We start from the raw sequence: 21441 nt of genomic DNA on the forward strand, positions 1-21441 counted from the left end.
CAGTATAGATAACGGACAACACATAGCACGAGCCTGTCTGAGGCCGACTTGTAGCAGCACCGTGACGGAGAAAGGCCCGGCGTGCGATGTAAATGAAGCTGGACGGAGGAGTGCACAATCGATTACTTACAAGACCATGATATCCTACAGCAACCCTACAGCGATGGTGGCCGCACTGTGGCTCAAGGCTGAAAATGGCATAAGTATTACATCAGATAGGGAAACGCGCAGTGCCTGTTATTGGTACCATACGCTATAGACGTAAGTGTCCCTTCATTTGCGCAGTCTCGCCGCTCGTCCTTCCAGGCCCGCTTTTATGATCATCCATTCGAGGGGGGTCACTTTCTTTGCATCACCTAAGCACGCCTGAAGGAAAGTCCATTGGTCCTTCAACTCGCACAGAACATCCAGATCTTCTCCCTTAACGACCCCAAAGTCACGGAAGGCGTCCGTCAGGTGAGCGAGCGGACGCTTCAGCTGGTTCAAGAACGTGTGTATGGGATCCGTTTCATCCACCTGCGATCGGCCTGGACCACTACCATTGGCTGTTGATGAGTTCAGGTTTTCCATGCCATCCGACTGCGAGGTCTGCGTGGCATCTGGCAGCGAACTTGGACCGGCAGCACTGCGTGAGGATAGGGGTGGGGTGGGGAGCCGAGAGATCAGTGTAGGATTCGATGAGTTCGTCGCACTGATGGTATTGAACATCGAGATCGACGATTGAGAGGGCTGCGGGCTGCGTTGCATTGGCTCGCTGCGTGGACTACGCATGGCTGGCTCAGCATTGATCAACTCGAATTCCATATCCGAGTCATCTAACATACACGTCAGCACTGTGTGATCATAAAGATAGACACGAGTTGCATACATGCTTCCTCCTTGACCGGCAATTCCACCTCGACCTTCTCATCGACCTCGTCGATCTCGGCTCCTTCACCTTGGCCATAACTTCGATATCTAGCAGCAAATTCTCCACGTTGATGACATCACCAACTGTTCCGTCACGGTAGGCCTCATCCTCGTCGAGATCGTCGCCCGACTGGTTTTTGATCGCGTGCCAAATATCGGATCGGCTGAGGTTCATGTATTCGCCGATTTGGTGCACGGTGTATTCGTCTTTCCAGTACCCACGCACAAGGGCACGTTGAGTACGGGTCGTGTGCGGCCCACCGCGTCTAGCCAAAAGAAATGAGCGTAGTGGCGTCGAGATGGGCACGATACCCTCACCGAATGGGGCGCGTCGATTGCGTTGACGCACCAGATGGACCAGAGCTAGGTGAAGCGCCATCCAGTACATATTCCGCATCGCTTGCCTGGTCAATGTCGGCTTCCGAAGGCGCACGCACATCAGCGCCACTCGTACCCGACCCAATGCTACGAGACCGACGTGCGCCCGGTTCGTACCTGAGGACACGCCGCCGAGTATGCAGACGGCAGTCGATTTCCCTGCGACAGTGTTTCTGGACAATAGTACATGGTGTCAGAACAAGCCCGTCGGACATCATGTGCTGCCTTACCCGCAAAGTGGAGGGTTCCGAAAACGATTTCCGGCACCGCGGACAGTTGAATTGAGAGGTCACCTTGTTCCGCTTCACAACCATTACTTGCCCATCCCATAGAAACGTAACCGTCGTAAACTTCTGGTGAACTCGACGGTAGTGCGTCCCTTTGCACTGATGCCAGACTCCGCAGCAGTACCCCGACACAGCCCTTCATAGGGATGGTGAGCGAGCTCTTCTTATTACAATACCTGTAAACTCACATGATGTCCTGGGGAATGTGTTTGCTCCGTCGCGACTCGAGAGACGATGCACCAAAAGTTGAGAGGCGACGAGGTGACTAGTTGTGAGCAGGTTATCCTCTTCAACCATGCGGTGGCTGAGTTGCAGAAGCCCCGAGCGAACACCGCCGGAGTCTGAATGTAGGGCGAGACCGTCACGCCGAAACACAACACTGAACTCAGCGACGACGGATGGTACCAATGCACGGGAGACTCTGCGCCAGCCAATCCCATCAGCAAGTCAGATACGTCTTCACAACTTCTGCGCATGCACACCACATAATCACCACACACCAACGCCTCGCATCCAACGACCTGCCCCGTCTTCATTCGTATTCGTAGTAGTACATCTTAGATTAGTATGCATCCGCACGTCTGCTCAGATCTTATCCGCCTACTCGTCTGCGATCTTGATAATCAACTTTCCGAAAGTCTTTCCACCCCGCTGGGCTAGGTCCGTCTGTGCTTCCCGCGCACCTTCCGTCGTGAAGGGGTATTCCTTGTATATGTTGATCTTGGCGACACCGCTCGCGATCAGCTGGAAGAGCTCTGTCCCGTATTGGAGCGACTCTTCCGGAGTGACGATGTAGTTAATTGCACTGCGAAGGATGATAAATTAGCTATGTAGATCCTCGGTGCAGTGGGCTACGTACGAAGGCCGCAGCAGCTTCAAGTTCTTCTCGACCAGCTTGAGGGGTGGGAAAGGCGGCACAGCTCCGGATGCATTTCCGACGCAAACGATCGTGCCTTTCCTCCGAATAAACTTAAATCGTCCTCGAACCTACAAACGTCCCAAAGTAAGCATCGAATCTACAGCTACAGCAGCAACAACGCACGTATCCTTCCCAACCCCATCGTAGATGACATGCACGCCCTCTCCTTCGTAATCTCGAGCACACGGTCAACAGTGTTCTCCACGGGGTAGAGGATGACGTGGTCCGCGCCGTGCTGCTTCGCAATGTCCGCCTTCTCCTGCGTCGATGTCGTGCCGATCACGATCGCGCCGCGGTGCTTGGCCAACTGGGCGAAGAGCAGACCGAGCCCGCCGGCGACGGTGTGCACGAAGACGTAGTCGCCCTTCTTGACGTCATATGACTCCGTGATAAAAGTTAGGGCAGTGAGGCCTATAGGTGGACCCATAAGCGAACGGATGACATGCGCGTGGCTTGGTGGAGTACCTTGCAGCAGGGCAGCACCTGCGGTGATGAGAGAGACATTGTTGGGTACTGCAAAGACCTTGACCCATGGAACGGACGCATACTCTGCATGTGCTGCAGAGGTGAACTGCATGGGGACGTATAAGACACTGCCGACTGATAATGAACGAGTAGACTCACTATAGCCACCCTGTCCCCGACCTTCAATCCGCGCTTCTTGTACTGCTTGTCATTCAGCACCTTCTCATCTGTGGGAAGAGCCGCGATGGTGCCCGAGGCCTCTTGCCCAAGCGTGAGAGGGAACGACTTCGCCGGGTAGAGACCCTTCCTGGATCGCCGAAGCAGTTCAGCTCGAGAGTAACATCGTTGGTTGCTGTGGCATCACCTGAAGTAGGTGTCGATGAAGTTGACACCGCCATAGTTGACCTACACAGGAGGAACAACGGGCATCAGTGACCAGTCCCTGTATCAACAGACGATCGACGCACCTTAACGATGACATTCCCAGGTACATGCTCGGGGAAGGGTACGGCCTCCTTGTTGATGACATCGACCTCTCCATTCTTGTTGATCGCAATCGCCTGGATCGTCTTCGGGAAAGACATGGTTCGAGCTATCGGCGTGGCCGAAAGATGGCGGAGGACTTGTTGAGTACGAAGGGTAGTTGGTCCGCTCGCGATAAAGACTTGAGCGACGTGATCATCGGCGACCCGTGACGGGCCTGCTTCGGGTTTTATACTCATGCAGACGAGAGTTCATCGGAGGGCAGTTATGACGAAGCGTTGTCGCCATTCTTCACCACGAAACGCGATGTTTCTCAGCCAGGCTTCTCGGCAAGTGGTTCGTGTGGAAGTCCGTCGGATCGGGTTGGCACAGGGTTAGCAAGTGTTTGAATCTAGACCGTACGACCGTTGAAGATGCACAAATGCGAGGTAAGTTTGGTAGAGTGGACATGGTAAGTCAGTTGGACTGCAGCTAGTGAGGCGACGGCGTGTAAGGAGGTGTAAGGTGGCAGGATTGGTTGGATGTACTTGAAGTTGTAGAGTCGGTTGAACATGCAGATCGCAGTGGTAGCCGAGAGACGTTTGGCGCGCACACGCCTCCTCTCCTCATCCCAACCCCAATCTGTCAATGAGACATCCTCATGGAATGTGAATTTGGATTTAATGTGAACGACCCCTTCACCGGCCGCTATGTACGTCGACTTTCGTCTAAACATGTGTGCGTGTCCTTTACGCCGTACATGACGTTTGATTAAATATTTAAGTGAGCTATGGGACGACTGAACTTCGGCAAAACCGCTGCGTACGTGCCAATGGGCAGAGAACGCTGCAGCGATGTCCAGAGACAGGCTACTGACGAGACGTCAGGAGAGGGCGCAACAGAGCCTCGCCTGAGCGGTAAGTTCAGCACGCACAAAGTACTAGTACACACGATTCAAACCTCACGCGCACGTTGAAGGTAGACCGAACGTACAGCCTCCACGCCTGCACCGTGACCTTCACAAGTCCCAGCATCATCCTGCCCTCCCTACCCCCCGATACTCCATCTCAAAGAGGTCCGATTGGTCGTCCAGATGTCTCCTGTAACCCGCACGACCAGGACGGCGATCCGACTGCGCGCTCAGGACCATCATCCTCCACAGCTCGCGGACGGCATCGAAGCACGACCGTCCAAGGCACGAAGAGACCATGCACCACGCCAGGGCTGCGAAACTTTATTCACAACCGTAAGTGTCTGGATTGCAAGTTAGGCTGGAGGGAGGATTCACAGGATGAACCCGAGCAGGGCGACGACGAAGAGGAAGCCGGAATTATCGTGGCTTGAAGGCTGCATCTTGAACGACATACTCCTAGTCGTCGGGAGGTGTGGGCGATGGGCAGACCTTGCCAGCTTCCACCAAACCAAGGTCCAGTCTCAGCGAGAACGATGTCGGTGGCTGGAGCAAGGCTCCTGAAGCGCTGTAAGTCGAAGGATGTCGATGAGCGCTTGAGCGCTGAGCGGACCGGGCGGTTCAGCAAGTCCTCCTCACCAACTAATACGCTAGGGCGGCGTTCGTCACTTTTCAGCACAACCAAATATTCACCAGTAGTTAATCCCGCCAAAGGCCGCTAGTAGCCAATGCTGTCCAGAGCCGGAGATGGTCCAGAGTCATGTCATATCAGCAGCTGTACTTTACACGGTGGTCAGACATACAAGGGGTCCCGCAGCATATGGAGTTGGACAGGACGCGACGCTCGTGCATGTCGGACGGGAGCCAGTTATAGCAAATACCAGCAATTCCTGTACTGGTGGGACTTTCAACGTGTGCTCCGGAAATTATCTCGCCGGTAATAGACACCTGTTGCCGCAGGAATACGCATACCACTGCGAATCCGACAGAGGAGGCTCTTCGCGTCCATATTGCCTGTACCAGTGTCTCGGTGTGGCCGGAGTTGGCGAGCAGCGTCGGAAGCGAGTTGTTACATCTCCGGGACATTCAGAGCGAGTCTCTGCCAAATGTCAATGGTTCAAATGACTTGTCCTACACACCGCAACCCCGCTGTTCTCTGTGCGCTTCGCTCGGAGAAACCGCTGCAATACACTGGCAATACAGCGCGTTCCTGAATCTCAGCTGGCCTTGTACGCGCTCGGCCTGATATTCAAAGCATAAGTACCGGAGCAAGGGAGTCCGGGAATCTGATACGCACCTGTGACTTCGCGTTTGGGTCACTGTGTGATACAGCGACCCGACGCAGTCCTGTCTGCATTTACAATGGCACCATGATTCACATCGCGATCCGTCGTGACCGTTAATCGCAAGAGCGACGCCGGTGGCGTCGCCGCAGAGGATTAATACCATCTCCGGAGGATGACATGGGACGTACATGAACTCCCCCGCTCGCTACGCGTATTTCTACCGTTTAGGGGCATGAAGTCGCGTAAAGACGCGTCAAGGCAATGTCGACACGCCAAAAAGAGGTGTGTGGGTCGCCGAAAGGACAAGGACCCGCGCGGCTCGGCCTCCAGACTCCGCTGGGCTCAAACAGCCTGCGCAGAGCTAGCCAGGTTGGGCTGCAACAGCGAATGCTTTGTGCTCTGGACGTGGGTGACCTCCGGAGGGTGCTAGTGCGAGGATGTGGCCGTCCGAAACGCGTAGTGAGGAGACGGAGGCATGGCGGAGACTGCAGATGCGGGCGCGTGCCTGTCAGCCGCAGCGATACGGCAACGATATGGCCACCAGCGGCTCACCGCAACCAGCTCCTCCCTCTTCCAACTCCTCCTCCCTCCACCTCCTCCCCCCTCCAGCAGGCCTCCTTGCGCTCATTCTTCTCCTCGACAGCTGCACTTGCTCTATCGTTGTTTGCCGACGGAGGCTATTTGCTCCTCTGATCACTGGTTCTCACCGTGACTCCGACTGCACGCGCACGATCGCATTGCTATCACCAATTCATCTTAGCATCCCGATACGACTTTCACAAGCGCAGTGCGCTGGCTGAAAAGGATAGGATATGGTGAGTATTTTCTCCTTGCTCATGTCGCGATCTATGTTTCTTGTGCGGTTGGTTCAACTCGCGTGCAGGACTCCCACCACCAGGATCCGGAGGAGTTCTACGTGAAGCAAGACAGGATCGGTGCGTATTGTTCTATGCAGAGTTGCCGCTTTACAGGTCTCTTGACACGTCTTGAACACGTTGGTGCAGGCAAGGGATCGTTCGGAGAGGTGTACAAGGGGTGCGTTCATCTAGCCGTGCCGTAGACGACTGACCTCAACCGAACCTTCACGACACGCAGATACGACAAACGCACTCAAAAGACCGTGGCCATTAAGATCATCGACTCGAGAGTGCTGAAGACGAGATTGAGGACATTCAGCAGGAGATCCAGATCCTCTCCCAGCTCGACTCTCCGCATGTCACCAAATACCACGGATCCTTCCTCAAGGGCTCGCACTATGGATCGTCATGGAGTGAGCGATCTTTTCGACAATCATTAACCACTCGATCTGACATACCCCCAGATACTGTTCCGGCGGCTCATGTTCTGACCTTGTAAGCGGTTGATGCTCTGTACTGCGATCGGGTTGGACCTGACGCCCCGTATTCAGATGAAACCGGGAGTGTTTCGAGAAGAATACATCGCGATCATTGTGAGGGAGCTGTTGAAGGGTCTTGAGTATCTTCATACCGAGGGAAAGCTTCATCGAGATATCAAAGGTGCGTCCCGCAGTATGTCTAGGTCGTTCAGGTTTTCACCTCGTGCCCATGATAGCTGCGAATATTCTCTCTCTGCAGGTGGAGACGTCAAGCTAGCTGACTTTGGTGTCTCTGGTCAATTGTCGGGCACACTTTCGGCCAAGAAGAACACCTTCGTCGGCACGCCATACTGGATGTCGCCCGAGGTCATCAAGCAGAGCGGCTACGACCACAAGGCGGACATCTGGTCTCTGGGTATCACCGCTATTGAGCTCGCGAAGGGTGAACCGCCGTACGCGGAGCTGCATCCAATGAAGGCACGTAGCATGCAGGTACGCCAGAAGAAGACTTGAAGACCTGACGTCGTTCCTGCAGGTTCTATTTTTGATTCCGAAGAACGCGCCCCCGACATTGGAGGGTCCCTTCTCCAAGATGTTCAGGGAATTCGTGTCGTACTGCCTCCAGCGTGATCCCCGAGACGTAGGTGCGCCTACCTCTTCGAGTACTTCGCCGTTGACGAGAACGGCCTGAACCAGCGCCCGTCTGCCCGGGACCTGCTGAAGCACAAGTTCGTCCGCATGGCGAAGAAGACGAGCTATCTGACCGAACTCATCGAGCGACACGAGCGATGGAAGGCCGAGGGCGGCGAGCGCGTAGAGGAGGAAGAGCGGCAGCACGTCGAGGACATGTGAGCTCCGTTCCCTCCCCCCTCCAATCTTTTACTGTGTTTGTGGTGGCTGACTCCATTCCACACAGCGCTAACAGCGATCCAGAGGACCTATGGGATTTCGGAACTGTGCGGCACGCGGGCACCGTCGGACGTGCCCAGACAAGCTCCATAAAGGTGTCCGGCCCACCGCTGACATGGGAGAACAACGGCACGACGCGCTCAGATGATTCAGAGGGCTCAGGCTCGGGCGGCAGCTTGACGTTCTCCCGAGGGGCCTGTCCGGGATCACTGAGGCGACGACCGTCAGCAGCAAGACGAGCTCCCGCCCCTGCCCGCGTCAAATCCATCGACGCCGCGCAAGTTTGACCAACAGGCGACGATACGCAACGGCTCGGTTGCGGCGGCCGTCAAAAAGGAGCCGTCGGACGAGTATGATGACGATTATGAAGATGAACCGAATGGATATGTGGCTGGGGCAGCGAATGGGCGGCCGCCGGTTGACGACGAGTTGCCCGACACCACTATGCTGGACTCGGTGGTACTGCCTGCGATTGCGTCGGTGCGTCATCCGCGTTGAGTTGTCATGTCAATGTGCCTGACGATGTGGATTGCGATGTAGCTGTTCCCGCGAGTATCCACCCAGGAAGCAAGAGTGGCCCTCAGCGCCCTCCAGCGCGCGTTCACCGAGGCTGAGCGCATCATTCCTGGAGTCACCATGGAACTGATTAATGAGGTAGTCGACTCTGTCGAGCATGTGGAAGATGACCGATGAACAGCATCCTTGTACCTGTGTACTATGCACACTGGCTATGTCTTTGTCTCAACATGATATCCCTGCAACCTTCCCGGACATTAATCATCCTACCACGTCTCAACGCGGCACGTATATCTAGCCAGCAGACCCCTGTCCCACCGTGTCTCATGTATCATCACAGCTGCTTTCTTGCAATCCCTCCCATCGTAGCTACCACCAGCAATATACCATAGGCATATCGTACAGATAATACAAGGCATCTCATATGCTCATTCCGCCAAGGGGCTCGTACTATCTCCAGTCTTTGTCCGTTTCTTCTTCCCGCTCGACGTCCCCTTCTTCTTCGCCCTTGTGACCTTGATCGCAGGGGGCGTGGCAGTCCGCGCTATCTCGTCCTCGACTTCGTAGGAGGGAATGATGGTGGCGGCACCGCCGCGGACGCACCATCCCGCAAAGAGTTAGCGTCGTCCTTATTTTCTGTCGCGACACCGGCCGTGACGCAGGCCGCGACAGGCTGCCCTGGGGCATCTCGCCGTCTTGTCAATCACGAACGTCTGTAGGACCGATGACGCGCTCGAGTTCCGGAGGCTCGGGAGCCGTGCGTCCTCCGCTGTTTCGCCGCACGGGCCCCTTCAGCTACGCTGACGGTGGACATGACTGGGAGGTGGCTCACCTTGGGAAAGGGGCGGTAGGTCGTCCAATCTAACCACCGGTATTGAGTCCACATCATTCACGCTCGCGCGTGACGGCCGGTCGTCTATAAGGTAGTAAGGGTCATCGCGCAGCCGCTCGCGCCTCTCAGCCTTGCGCTACAGAGCGGGGATCAGTCAGTTAGGCTTGTATGAAGGGGCACGACTACGTACGCGTTCGCGTTCCGCACGCTCTTCTGCTGTCTCTGTAGAGCGGGAGGCCACTACTGGTCCTGCAACGTCATCCGACTCAGGCTGAGTTTGACTTCGGCTCTTCCCCTTGCTCTTCCCCGTCCCGAGCTCCTTCTCCTTTCCCTTTTTGCTCTTCTTCTTCTTTTTGGGTTCCGCCGTATCGTCGGGCTCGAAGGGCTCAGTAAACTCTCTCGGTGGAGGTACTATCCATGCATCCAGGTTGAGATCCTCGGGGACATCGACGAGCGACTGCGCCTCAGCCGCAACGGCATTGAGCTCGTATGCGGAAAAGAGAGGACGGATGAGGTAGAGACTCTTCGGGAAGCCAGGTTCCAGTGAATCATCCCCGAACCCTGTGTCGCCGAAGCCGGATCCAAAGCTCGCGCTCATACTCACGGCCATGTCCATGCCAACGTCCGTCCTCGGCCTATACACACTAAGATCGGCACGGACGAACGTGAACAAGTTCACCATCTCCGCAGCCTTGCACATCCGGGGGGAAAGAGTTTGATTTCCGATCAGCTATCAACCCGGTGCGGAAGAACGCGGGGAGAACCACATACCCGCTCTTGTACCTCGATGTCCGGGCTCGTCGCGAACTCACCCGCACGCTCGAGGGTCATGTCCACCGCGTCCCTGATCTTTGGCAGGTCTTCACTCTCGAACGTGTTGGCCTGCTCCGCGGCCCAGTACCCGAAGACCTTCGTCGCGGCCTGCAGATAGACCGCGACGATCTCAGGGTCCAACGCCACAAGACCGGGCTGGAGTAGGTGGGGAAGCAACTTCTGTGGCTCCGCAAGCTCCCTGGAGGCAGAGAGAGTGAATGTCATCAACGAGCCAAAGCGACAGAACAGCAACTCACCCGCAGTGCTCGCCACAAATCCATGCGGCCGCCCAGAGTACCTCAGAACAACCGCCCTCCTCGGAAGCATTCGCCAGGAACGACTCGTCCGTCAGCACTTCACCATAAGCTGGACCGCGAATCGCCGCGCCGCCCGTACCCGCCCGACGATATCGACCAGCTGGTCGCGGATCTGCTGGCCGACGTTGACGCCCGCGACGTATGCCAGGTCCACCAGCACGGAGAGGTACCACTCCAAGTCCACGACGTTCTCGTAAGTCTCCTGCGCTCCGAGCGCAAGGATCCGCTGTGACAGCGTGAGGCGGTACGCGGGCGACTGCGACGGCGCGTTCGTGGACTTCGGCGTGGCGCTCACGAGTGGTGTGCGATACTGATACTGCGAGAGGGACTGTGCCGCAGAGGGGAGTCCTGATGCCGAGGTGTCGGGCCGGACCAGATGTGACAGGAGTTGCTGCACGATGGTCTGCAGGTTGGTGCGGCTGACCTGATGGTAGCGAGGTCAGTAACGCTCAAAGGGGTTACGGGACCGGTGTACTTACCATGGCAGTGAGCAGGTCAAGCGTCCGCATTCGGATGCTGATGTCTGGGTCATCAACACTAGAGATGATCATGTCCTGGTACTCCGCTACCAGCTCTGGATGGCTCGGTACAATCTTTGTCATCGCCAGCAGCGCAATGTACTTCACTGCATAGATAAATGGTTATTGAGAAGATCGAGACCAAGACCAACAAGGGTACCCATACAATTTTGGTCTGGGTCCTGCAGGAAAGCAGCAAGCTTCGTGACGCACGTCCTCGCCAGTGCATTACCGGAGGCACCCTGTAACATGCCTCCGGTAATGCACGTATGAACGCATTCATAGAGAAGTGAAATCGCAGGTGTGGTCGATATGAGGTCCGTGATCGGGGGCTGCAGCTTCTTCACCAGCCGCGGCTCGTACGGCGATAGCGCTCCAAACTACGTATAGGGGTCAATATGCCGAGACAGAAGACGGAGGAGCCTCAGACGCGTACCAATTTGATGATCTTGATGAGCATCCAATTGTTAGACGACGTCGTCATGAGGTGGAAGAGCTGCGGCGCCATCGTGAGGTAGTCCTTCGGGTTCCGATGGACGAGTTCGCACAGGGCGTTCACAGTCGCAGCAACAACACCTTCCAACCACACAAACTGCTTCAATTGCAATAATTTTGGGGTTCACAACCACTCTTACCTGGGTCCGTATCCTCGAGCCTTTCGCGCAACCTGGTTATCCCATATGGAACGATCTCCGGGTAATTGACGAAGACTTTGTAGACAGCTATCACAGCTCGCTTCCGGATGTGCGCCCGGGAGTGATTCAGCATTGCAATCAGGTCGTGAGCCAGGTCCCGAGCAAGGTCAGGAGTAATGATGTGGGATAGGCCGTTAAGAGTCACTGTGACATCTTCGGGTTTGGAGCTGAGATCCTACGACTAGTCGTGAGCACGCCAGCAGTTTGAATGTGTTCATACGCTCACTTTCTTCAGCTGGTTCGTTGTCAACATCAAGACGTCAGTCTCTGGGGTGAAGGACTCCGCAGCCGCGAGGTAGCCGACGCTTTTCATGTGTATGCGCGGAGACGACATGACTTCGACGACATGGAATGATGCCCAGCTCATATCATAGCCTAGCATGTCTAGCTGCAACCGACCCGATCAGTGCACAGGCCAATAGACGAGACAGCACGGACAGAGTACCACTGACATATGTTAGCTTGAGAACTGCGCCGGCCTTGAGCTCCATGTCCTTGCTCCTGATCTCCTGCCTAATCTCCGCGATCGCCTGAGCAATGAACTTGCTCTCATCATTCTTGTTCGCGCGCAGGCCGCGAATGAGATCCTGCAGCGTCCGCTCCCACATGGCGCAGGTTGTGTGGTACTGTCGACCTGGGTGGCCTTGGGGACTGCTGAAAGTTTAGAAGAGTCCCAGTGTCGTGTCCAAGAGCCCCAAATAGCCAGTCGAACGTCTCAGGCCAGTCAGCACTGAGTGAAAGCTATGCCAGTAGAAGTCAACTTAGGCACCGTACCGGAGCTCAGAGAACACTTCAACGACGAACCAGTTCTGCGGTAGCCAAGTATAGCCAGCTCAGCAGCGCATGCACGGCACGACGAGTCGTCTTCGCAGAGGTGAATGTGTACAGGTCACCCACGCAGAGTTGCCCTCGATTCTGGAGGGACGCTGCATCGTCCCCGCACACCGCTGTACGCGGGAACACGGCGGTCGCTTGCGTCACGTGCGGAGCGCGGTCTCCCACGTGTTTCGTCTGGCGCGTCGGAGCGCGAGCACGTCTGGCTTGCCTCGTTCACCCATCTGCTCAGCGCTCAGATCTCAGACGGCGTTGCGCCCGGCCAAGTCAACCACAGTGTCCTGTGGCCTTTTTACGCAAGGACAGAGCTGATGAACTTCACCGAGCGTTCTGCGATATGCCGGCACCGTGATCTCCGGGCCAATAGTACTTGGTTCCACGGGGCGCTGAGATCATCGCCTGCCAGTTCTCTCCGGTTTGTCAACAATCCCTCGGACGAACGTCTAGTATGCCGGTCATGCATAGCGTGAGGCGCTACGTCTCCCAGCGGCAACCCACCGCACCTGTTCTTGCCGTGGAAGTTTCTCTCCACGCTGCGGGCCTCGTTGCCGGATTGTATACAGGTGAGCACTGCACCGTTCATCAATGGTCCGACAGACCGCGCTGTTCCTGGCCTACAATGAACTAAACGTGACGTATGTCCTTGCGTGGACAGCCCATATGCTCCAGATTGGTCAGACATAACTCTAGTGTCGTCCACTGGCACGCACCGGAGGTCATGCACAACTGCTATACCACCGCCGCTAGCACGCTGCGACAGAATCCTCCGGCTAAACGGCGCACAGATGTAATCTGCATCACCTGTTGACAGATTGGTGCTTGTGGCAGTCAAACTTACGGAGAAGTATCTGTGTTTTACATGACCGCAGCTCTAGCTTCAGGACTCGAGTGAGGACTTCTTGCAGGCCCTGGATGGCGGCGTACTACTTCTCCGGTCATCATCGGGTGGCTGCGGACGGCGATGAATGTACACATCGAGTTGGGTGGTTCTGCAAAACCTGCATATCTGTGGCACTGACTTAGGAACCATGTCATGGTTATTGTGGGTGCACTTACACCTCCCCACGGGTGGCGAATTGGCTTGGAATGATGAGTAAGTTCGGCAGCAGACAGCATCCACCATCATTTGCCACTGCTCTAGCCCCTTACGGCGTTCTCACATCCACGCATGTGGATGTAGCGCGCGATGTTCAGATTCTATCTCAGCGCGCCACGGGCGATGCGATCGTATAATGCGTTTCAGTGCTCCTTCCAGTATGACCGTACCGAGCCTGAGCCTGTGGTTGCGCGTCGGCTCCGACAGTGGCGTCGACCTGCTCTCTCGGATACACTATTGGGGCATTCTACCTACTCCGCCGAGCAATTGAATCAGTCACCTGCGTGCTGTGATGCTAGCGACGTTGTCCAGTAGGTTCATGAATTTACCTCAACATCTGCGAAGGCTGATTCCCTCTTCCATAGAGTTGAGAGCCAGACACTCCCAGGAAGGACCTTGCGGCTGCTATGAGCTCTTTCTCGCGTGGCAGGGAAGGCAAGACCGTGCGGCCACATGAGAACTTCTGACGACGGATCCTAATTACTGCACTGAGAAAGCCCTGGGCAGACGGAGACTGACAAAGTAACTTCACAGATGGCATGACGATTGCGGCGTCATCCTCCACGTGGACCCGGCTACTTGAGGGCGATCAACGACGATGCATGCTGCACCGCGGTTCGGCACCTGGCTGAGAAGGTAAGCGACGAGGTTATGCATTGAGACCGGAGGGCTGCAGGGCGACTATCACCTACCCGCACCGCCGATAGAATTGGAAAGCCCTATGCCGCTTGCCTGCATCAGGCATAGCGTATTAGATTTACTCCGCTTGGCCCCGAAATTCACCGGCAGGCGACCAATGCCTGTCGTATCCGGCCTCTATCCCGGTGAGTGATAAATAGCCTAGGAACCGTCCCCCATTGCTGCAGCCCAAAGTCCATATCAGAGTCGGAATGCCTGGCCTCACCGCAACCGCACCGTTTCCCGACGATGTCCCCGTCCACCCTCTGCCCGTGATTGACTATGAACGACTTCAGCAATGGGACTCGCGGGAGGTCGCCAGACTCTGGGACGCGAGCACCGAACAAGGCTTCTGGTAGTGAGTAACGCGTACGCCACAGTCATTCGCCATGTGTCCGACGTAATCTATCATCATGATGAAGCCTGAAGAACCATGGCGTTGACTGCGAGGTCAATGACATGTTCGACATGGGAGCAGAGACTCTGGACCTTCCACTGGAAGAGAAGATGCGATTTGAGCAAGGCGACAACGGCGACTCGTTTGGGTGAGAAGCGTCGTTTCTCTTCGGGGCCGCCACAGGTGCTCACAGCCGCGTTCCAGTTACAAGGCGAAGGGAACGATCCAGACGGATGCGAACGGCACTCGGGACAACGTCGAGTTCCTAAATATTGCGCAGGACGACGCTTTGTCATGGCCACACCCGACGCACAGAACCTATCCGTCCACTGTGAACGCGCGAATGAACGACACCATAATCCCATTCGTCCGGAAGTCGATGGAGGTGAACATGACGATCCTCAGCATCTTTGAACGGCAGCTGGGTTTGCCGAGGGGCGAACTCATGAGACTGCACTCGACAGAGGGACCTGGCGGGAGTGAGGCCCGCTGCATCAAGACACCGTCTAACCAGTCAACAGCGGGCGTCGGCGCCCATACCGACTTTGGCACTCTGGTGAGTCGAGTGCACTGCGTTAGGAGGATACGGGAGGTTTGGCTCACGTCACTCACTGATAGACATTTCTGCACAATCGTCTAGGCGGCCTCCAGGTGATGCCGCCAGGGTCACAACGATGGCTGTACATCAAGGTAGGTGTTCATACACCGCCCGATACGCCAATCATTCATCGGCCATAGCCTCTGCCCGGTCACGCAGTATGCAACATCGGCGATGCTTTGTCAATCTTCAGTGGGGGGATTTTGCGATCCGCACTCCACCGTGTAATGTAAGCTGCCTCTGCAACAAGCTCAGCGCCCGGCTGAAAGCGCTCACCTCGCCTTCTCTAGGCCGCCCCCGGGGGACAGTCGCGCTTCGAGCGGTACTCCGTCGCGTTCTTCACGCGTCCACGCAATTCGGTTGTGCTGCGCCATCTGGGGCAGAACAGCGATGTGATCGCACACGCGGTTGCGAAGGCACCGGGGGGCGAGTTTGATACTGGGACCACATCGGCGGAGTGGGTGGCCCGCAGAATCAGGAAGCTTAGGCTCAAGAACAGACAGGTAGGCTGCTACGTGTGACCCACCGGATGCAGATAGGCTTCTGACTATCAAACTGAATTGCAGGGTCCCGAGACGTGGTACGCTAGCCTGGGCACAGAGCACATTGGGCGTACTACGGGCGGAGTGTGAGCGGCGAGATATGGGGGTCGTGTGTGTTATGATACGCAGAGCTTGGATATCTACTTCAATACGCAGTGGTATAATTGACCGTTTAGCATACTGTATATCACTTTTACCGGCATTGAATCAATGCAGCTTCGCGCTTCAAAATTAGATGGCCGAGATGAATTGGAGATGTCGATGAAGCAGCGCGCTTTAAAAACCGATCGACCGGTCATTGACCGGCTCAGATCTAGATAAGGAGCGTGACGCTACACCGGCCTCACGTGTATCGTGACACCGCGTCTCATTATCGGTGCCGCCACTCTGACAAGGACAACCACCAGCCACCACGACGGAGACCGTTGACCACGACAGCCATGACCACTCTCACGAAGAACGAGTGAGTTGGAGTTCTCTGCATTCAGGTCTTGCGCTGATCCTCGTCTCGTAGCATTGAAATTGCCACTCGAGCTGCCGATCAATTTACACGCCTCTATTACTCAACCTACGACTCAGCAACCCGCGTGGACGACCTACCCAACTTCTACCGGCCGTCGTCTGCATTGACTTGGAATGGAAGGCCGTTCCAGGGATCTGAAGGCGTGCGGAAGCTCATCAGCGCAATGCCCACGACCAAACATGAAATACAAAGTTTCGACTGTCACCCCATTCCAGGTCAGCTCGTTCGGCTTCTGTTCTCTCGAATGCTCGGCCCTGATGGACCTCTATAGGCAGTCAACCTCCCAATCTCCTCATCACGGTTCAGGCACTGTGACACATGGCCGCGGACCCGCTGGAAATCCGCCTACAACGTCAACAAGTCTGTCGACGGCCAACCCCGAGTGTTTTCCCAAACTTTCATGCTGTCCCCGATCCGACCGCACCACCGAACAAAGCGGGGGAAGTCGCAAAGTACTACGTGAACGCCGACGCTCTGAGATTTGTCGGATGAGATGGAAGCGGGCGAGAGGGGACCAGGGAACATTGAGAGAGGCTTCCTCGCAGTATGTCACGGACCCTACAATCATAGCCAGATCCTGATGTTGCAATGGACAGGAATATGTCACGATCATCAACCTCTCCGCCTTTCCGGCTCACAACGCCACAACGCTGTCGGCGTCCTCCGCCTTGACACATCAACGCCACGGCGCGATTCGGTCCAGCACTCGGAGATGCATTACCTTCACGAGCAACGGCAGTACTCCGGCCTTCCGCTATGCACGGTGAAGAGGTAGCAGACCAACGCTACAGTATATTGCTATTGAAACCGTAGTCATCACGCGAGAACAGTACAAATACAGAGGAGGCGTAGAATACTGCACAAGGACGAAGACAAGATATGAGCATGTAGCATGTTTTAGCCGAAAGTTTGACTCTGCAAGAGTATCAGAAAATGAACGACTTCCAAAGCAAACAGACGGCGACATACCGAGCGAGCACTCCTCTTGATCTTTGACAGTCTCCATTCGTCTGGTTTCTCGTACTGCAGACCGCTGTGAGTAATCGCCATCCCTTCAAGACACATCAAAAACGTACCTTGTTGAACAGCGGCTCGATTTTCTCTTGCTTCTTCCGCTTGCTGATCTTGTTCGCGTCGGCGACCTTGAAAAACTGTGGCGCCACTTCGACCAGCCACTTGGGCTCGATGGCTGTGACATTATGGCAGTACTCTCTCGTCGTGAGGATGAGCTCGTGGTAGATGCACCACTCAGGATTGCGGTTGAATAGCGCGGACGACGGGTGGATGTATACTGGCGTGCCCTCCACGAGCGTCTTGTAGCCCTCCTGCGGGTCTTTCTTTGCCGCGTGGCGGAAGTACCCGGAGCAGATAGCTCTACGGACGCGATTGTAGTCTCGCCCGGCCGAGATGATCTCGTGTTTATAACTATAAAAGTACCAGATGAGTCAATCACGCACGGAAAACATACGAGTGCCCGATTGCAACGCACCGATCCATGATACCCAACAGTTGCTTCCGTACATCCTGTGCCCTTCGCATGCTTCGCGCCTGGATGAAGTTCTCGTAGCACCACGGGTTCGAGAAGTTGCTCGCTTTCCAGCCGTTGTACACGGTCAGTAGCGTCAGATGGTCGCCCTCTGGTTGATGGAACTTGGCCTTCTTTGAGTCTGCCTGTCCCTGCTTCTCCTTAGGACGGTAGAAGACGCTTTGGACGGACAGCATCGCTACAATGGAGAGGATCTCCTCGGAACACCCCAGCTCCACCGAAGCGATTAACATCTTTGCGAGCGGGGGTTCCATGGGGAAATCGGCCATCTTGCGGCCCAGTTTTGTCAGAAGACCTTCGTCGTCCAGCGCTGACAAGGCATAGAGCGATTCGAGTGCGGTCAACATCGTCTGTGCGGGCGGCGCATCCATGAAGTCGAAGCTAAGAAGATCGTTGATACCCATCGCCTTCAACATGAGGATAATATGCGCCAGATTCGTCCGCTGAATGTCAGGAATGGAACTCGGCAACATCTCGTTCCGGAATGCGGTTTCAGTGTAGAGCCGGTAGCATTTCCCTGGTCCCGTACGACCCGCACGGCCAGCGCGTTGTCGTGCTTGAGCCTGGGAGATGGGCATGACGACGAGCGAGTCCATACCCAACTTCGGGTCGTACGCATTCTGCTTCGAAAAGCCCGGATCGATGACATAGTAGATGCCTGGGATCGTCAAGCTAGTCTCTGCGACATTCGTGGCGACGACCACTTTGCGAGAGCCAGGAGGCGTTGGATCGAAGACTCGCGACTGAACCTCCGAGGGCAGCGCGGAGTAGATGGGAAGGATGATGAGCTCGGGGACCTTCGGACCAAGTGCCTTCATACGCTCGTACAGGATCTCGCACGTCGTGTCGATCTCCTCCTGGCCCGTCAAGAACAGCAAGATATCGCCAGGAGGCTCGGACAGGTGAATCTGCATGACAGTGATGAGCGAGGCATCGAGGTAGTCCGTCTCGGGCTCCTTCGTATACAGGATCTCCACAGGGTATGTGCGACCCGGTATCGTGAAGATAGGGCATCCGAAGAAGTACTTGGAGAACTTCTCGGCATCGAGGGTAGCCGAGGTGACGATCACCTTGAGGTCTGGGCGACGTTTCATGGCCTCTGCGGAACGTATCAGCAGGCTATCGCATGCACGAAGGTGTTGCTGACTTACTCTTCAACAGACCGAATAGCACGTCGGTGTGGATGGTTCGCTCGTGCGCCTCATCAAGCATGATGAGCGAGTATGCACTGACATCGGGATCGACGAGACACTCTCGCTGCAGCATGCCGTCCGTCATGTATTTGATTCTGGTTTCAGGGCCCGTGCAGTCCTCGAAGCGGATCGTGTAACCGACTTCTTGACCAAGTCGACAACCGACCTCTTCAGCAACTCGCTTCGCGACGGACATAGCAGCTACACGCCTCGGCTGCGTGCAGCCGATCTTGCCCTTATCCGCAAACCCCGCTTCAGCGAGATACTGGGTCATCTGTGTCGTCTTGCCGGATCCAGTATCGCCAACTACGATGAGCACCTGGTGCTGTATGGAGTGTCAGTAAAGCAGGGCTAGGATACACTATCGGTGGTACCTACATTTCGGACTGCTTGAAGTAGAGCGTCACGGAGTTTGTAGATCGGTAGGTTCTTGCGCTGCTCCTGGATGCTCATGCTGGTATTTTCACCGTAAGTGGTCGCCTTGTTGAACGTGGCTTCCTTCCACTTCGGCTGCTCCCCCGTCTTCTGTCCCGTAGGTTGCCTCTGAGGTCCTGTGCGAATACCTTATCGGCCTCCTTCGCCATGGGGTCCAGCCACGGGGCGCTGAAATCGCGAGCTTCGGAATCAGCTTGTTCGTTGACCTCTTGCTGACGGAGCTCTCTGCGCTCCTTAGCAAGAGAAGCACCGGCCAAAGCCGCCCGGTTCAACGAACCATCGGGAGCCTTGATGATCTTGACCGGACTCAAGTCCAGGGTCTTCTTCGTCTGGCCAGCAAGGAACGGCGGCTCCTCCTCCCGAATCTCCACGTCCAGCTCCTCCTCGACCTCAGCATGAGCCATCGGGTTGGCGAAATCCTCGTCGAGATCAGGGTATTCAGAGGCGTCGATGGCACCCGACGATATGAGCTGTTTGATCTCCCATCGCTCTGGAGACGTCAGTCGCTTCGCAGAGCGTACGGGCTCGTCGATCGTAACCCCGCGACCTCTGAGAGGGATGGCGTTGGCTCCATTCGCTGAGCGGGTGTGCTCTTCCTCGGCGAGCTCGGCCTCCGACTTGATGCGCAAGTGAGGTGTCAGATCGCGACCTGTGGTCTGGTCGACGTCTTTCATGGAGAGACCTATACGGCTTCCGGCGACGCTCATGACCTTGACTTTGACATTCTGCCCACGACTGAGCAGGTCAGTAGCAGAATTGGCGCGTGCTCCTTGCTGTATGCTTGAGACATGAACCATACCTGAGGGATACATTATCGGGGCACACCTCAAGGACGAAGACAAGGACGTACCCTCAGCTCTTCCAGCAATACCCTCCAATTGCACGAATGCTCCGAATTCCTTCAAGCCAGAGACGCGACCGTGGTAAATCTTGAAGAGCACCGGACGTTCGTCCAACTGGCGCCCCCCATCGCCACCTCTGCCATTTCTAACATCCCGTCGGTCTCCATAGCCTCTATCACGGGGAGGACTAGGGGAGCGGCGCCGTGGCGGAGGAGGCGAGCGCGAACGAGACTGGCGCCGCCTCTTTGCCAACCGTTCCTCTTCGCAGGTCTCTCTCTGGTCCTTTTTGCAGCACCCTCGAACTGTGACATCAAGTCATCAACCTCCTTCATGACAGCATCCTTCGCGACGCCGGGCTCCCACTCCTGGTCCTTCAAAGCGAGACCCGGAAACAAGCGTTTCTTCTTGTCCACTTCGCCGATAGAGCCGTCCTCTGCACCAGCATTCTCTTTGTCGGAAGCTGAAGGTCGCTTCTTGTGTTTAGGATGCATATTGAGAATGAGACGGTCGACATTCTCGATGAAGGACTCCGGGAAGTTCGCGCCCACGTCCTTCAGCTGCTGCTTGAACTGCGGTAATGTCTTCGACTTGTCATGGAGGTCGATGACGAACTCGGCTAATGTCTTGTCATTAATTCCTGTGTGATTGTCGATTTCCTGGGTAATTTTGGCCACAAGGGAGAGGAACTCGAGGTTGTACAGGTCTGTATCAGACATGGCACTGGACAAGAGGCGTTCAGTACAGCGCAGCCTGGCGCGGGTTCTATCTGTAAGCCACTGTGGCGCTGCCAGCAGCCACAGATGTCGGTGTTACTGCGTTGGAACATCGGAGTCCGAATAAACCAGAGTATTCTACACTCCGAAAATGGCTTCTCAGAACGTAATCGTTGTTGGTTGGAACCCTTTAATTCAGCTTCATCGCTTTCTGTGCAGCTCCGAGAAACTCACTAGAGTCAACCCATCACTCCCTCTCATGCAATTCCAAGTCATGCATTTCCCCGTTGCTGTGCTGCACCACCTCAACATTCCATCACGCACACGTACCATTTTGCTCGCCGTGTGGCGATTGCCACGGTTTTCGAATCCCTCCGTCTACCCCTAGAAGCCTCTAGATCCGCGAACACTTTACTATATACATATAGTCACGACCTAAGCTGCTTCTCTTTTACTGGTTAAGTATACACTCCTCACACTGCTCAGCAAACA

General features: G+C 55.7%; 8 protein-coding genes across 8 annotated transcripts; 3 read left to right on the plus strand and 5 right to left on the minus strand.

Annotated features, from left to right (window-relative positions):
* Positions 1–46: 46 nt before the first annotated feature.
* On the minus strand, positions 47–968 carry B0H18DRAFT_175219 (uncharacterized protein). Its single transcript, XM_048036973.1, has 3 exons — positions 869–968; positions 131–815; position 47 (listed from the first exon to the last, which is right to left on the minus strand). The coding sequence occupies exon 2, from the start codon at positions 802–804 to the stop codon at positions 274–276; it is 531 nt and encodes a 176-aa protein (XP_047895634.1). The 5' UTR covers positions 805–815; positions 869–968; the 3' UTR covers position 47; positions 131–273.
* A 1206-nt stretch (positions 969–2174) lies between these two features.
* B0H18DRAFT_1084125 (NAD-P-binding protein) lies at positions 2175–3542 on the minus strand (the record flags this gene model as incomplete). The annotated part of the gene is made up of 7 exons (XM_048031751.1): positions 2175–2379; positions 2434–2554; positions 2617–2904; positions 2959–3064; positions 3118–3265; positions 3323–3363; positions 3426–3542. 7 exons carry the CDS (start codon positions 3540–3542, stop codon positions 2175–2177), a joined length of 1026 nt encoding a protein of 341 aa, XP_047895635.1.
* Positions 3543–4388: 846 nt separating this feature from the next.
* On the minus strand, positions 4389–4852 carry B0H18DRAFT_996370 (uncharacterized protein). Its single transcript, XM_048045415.1, has 2 exons — positions 4709–4852; positions 4389–4652 (listed from the first exon to the last, which is right to left on the minus strand). The coding sequence occupies exons 1-2, from the start codon at positions 4771–4773 to the stop codon at positions 4454–4456; spliced, it is 264 nt and encodes an 87-aa protein (XP_047895636.1). The 5' UTR covers positions 4774–4852; the 3' UTR covers positions 4389–4453.
* Positions 4853–6595: 1743 nt separating this feature from the next.
* On the plus strand, positions 6596–8319 carry B0H18DRAFT_175311 (kinase-like domain-containing protein). Its single transcript, XM_048036974.1, has 6 exons — positions 6596–6886; positions 6938–6968; positions 7025–7429; positions 7488–7592; positions 7649–7800; positions 7869–8319. The coding sequence occupies exons 1-6, from the start codon at positions 6882–6884 to the stop codon at positions 8146–8148; spliced, it is 978 nt and encodes a 325-aa protein (XP_047895637.1). The 5' UTR covers positions 6596–6881; the 3' UTR covers positions 8149–8319.
* A 687-nt stretch (positions 8320–9006) lies between these two features.
* On the minus strand, positions 9007–12160 carry B0H18DRAFT_1084132 (adaptin N terminal region-domain-containing protein; the record flags this gene model as incomplete). Its single annotated transcript, XM_048031753.1, has 12 exons — positions 9007–9146; positions 9195–9345; positions 9400–9900; positions 9981–10221; positions 10280–10362; positions 10383–10763; positions 10819–10964; positions 11024–11237; positions 11294–11433; positions 11493–11727; positions 11779–11940; positions 12005–12160. 12 exons carry the CDS (start codon positions 12158–12160, stop codon positions 9007–9009), a joined length of 2550 nt encoding a protein of 849 aa, XP_047895638.1.
* A 2212-nt stretch (positions 12161–14372) lies between these two features.
* B0H18DRAFT_1084133 (Clavaminate synthase-like protein) lies at positions 14373–15787 on the plus strand (the record flags this gene model as incomplete). The annotated part of the gene is made up of 7 exons (XM_048031754.1): positions 14373–14518; positions 14583–14705; positions 14762–15113; positions 15176–15247; positions 15296–15379; positions 15446–15658; positions 15722–15787. 7 exons carry the CDS (start codon positions 14373–14375, stop codon positions 15785–15787), a joined length of 1056 nt encoding a protein of 351 aa, XP_047895639.1.
* A 350-nt stretch (positions 15788–16137) lies between these two features.
* On the plus strand, positions 16138–16535 carry B0H18DRAFT_1117347 (uncharacterized protein; the record flags this gene model as incomplete). Its single annotated transcript, XM_048033563.1, has 3 exons — positions 16138–16160; positions 16212–16435; positions 16492–16535. The coding sequence occupies 3 exons, from the start codon at positions 16138–16140 to the stop codon at positions 16533–16535; spliced, it is 291 nt and encodes a 96-aa protein (XP_047895640.1).
* A 582-nt stretch (positions 16536–17117) lies between these two features.
* Positions 17118–20952, minus strand: B0H18DRAFT_1149159 (P-loop containing nucleoside triphosphate hydrolase protein; the record flags this gene model as incomplete). Its single annotated transcript, XM_048035712.1, has 9 exons — positions 17118–17135; positions 17190–17243; positions 17297–17645; positions 17710–18865; positions 18918–19284; positions 19338–19484; positions 19523–20193; positions 20245–20496; positions 20532–20952. 9 exons carry the CDS (start codon positions 20950–20952, stop codon positions 17118–17120), a joined length of 3435 nt encoding a protein of 1144 aa, XP_047895641.1.
* Between the last annotated feature and the right edge of the window lie 489 nt (positions 20953–21441).

This window comes from Fomitopsis serialis, assembly GCF_022376445.1.
Source record: "Fomitopsis serialis strain Sig1Antser10 chromosome Unknown B0H18scaffold_19, whole genome shotgun sequence".
NCBI lineage: Eukaryota > Fungi > Basidiomycota > Agaricomycetes > Polyporales > Fomitopsidaceae > Fomitopsis > Fomitopsis serialis.

Excerpts from the sequence above, each read along its gene's own strand:
- B0H18DRAFT_175311 (XM_048036974.1), top strand. Across the intron at positions 7,430-7,487 it reads CGGAGCTGCATCCAATGAAG|GTTCTATTTTTGATTCCGAA; the intron begins GCACGTAGCATG and ends TCGTTCCTGCAG. Across the intron at positions 7,593-7,648 it reads TCCAGCGTGATCCCCGAGAC|CGCCCGTCTGCCCGGGACCT; the intron begins GTAGGTGCGCCT and ends GGCCTGAACCAG.
- B0H18DRAFT_175219 (XM_048036973.1), bottom strand. The coding sequence starts at position 804 with ATGGAATTCGAGTTGATCAATGCTGAGCCAGCCATGCGTAGTCCACGC.
- B0H18DRAFT_996370 (XM_048045415.1), bottom strand. The coding sequence starts at position 4,773 with ATGCAGCCTTCAAGCCACGATAATTCCGGCTTCCTCTTCGTCGTCGCC. Across the intron at positions 4,653-4,708 it reads GCCCTGCTCGGGTTCATCCT|TTTCGCAGCCCTGGCGTGGT; the intron begins GTGAATCCTCCC and ends TTGTGAATAAAG.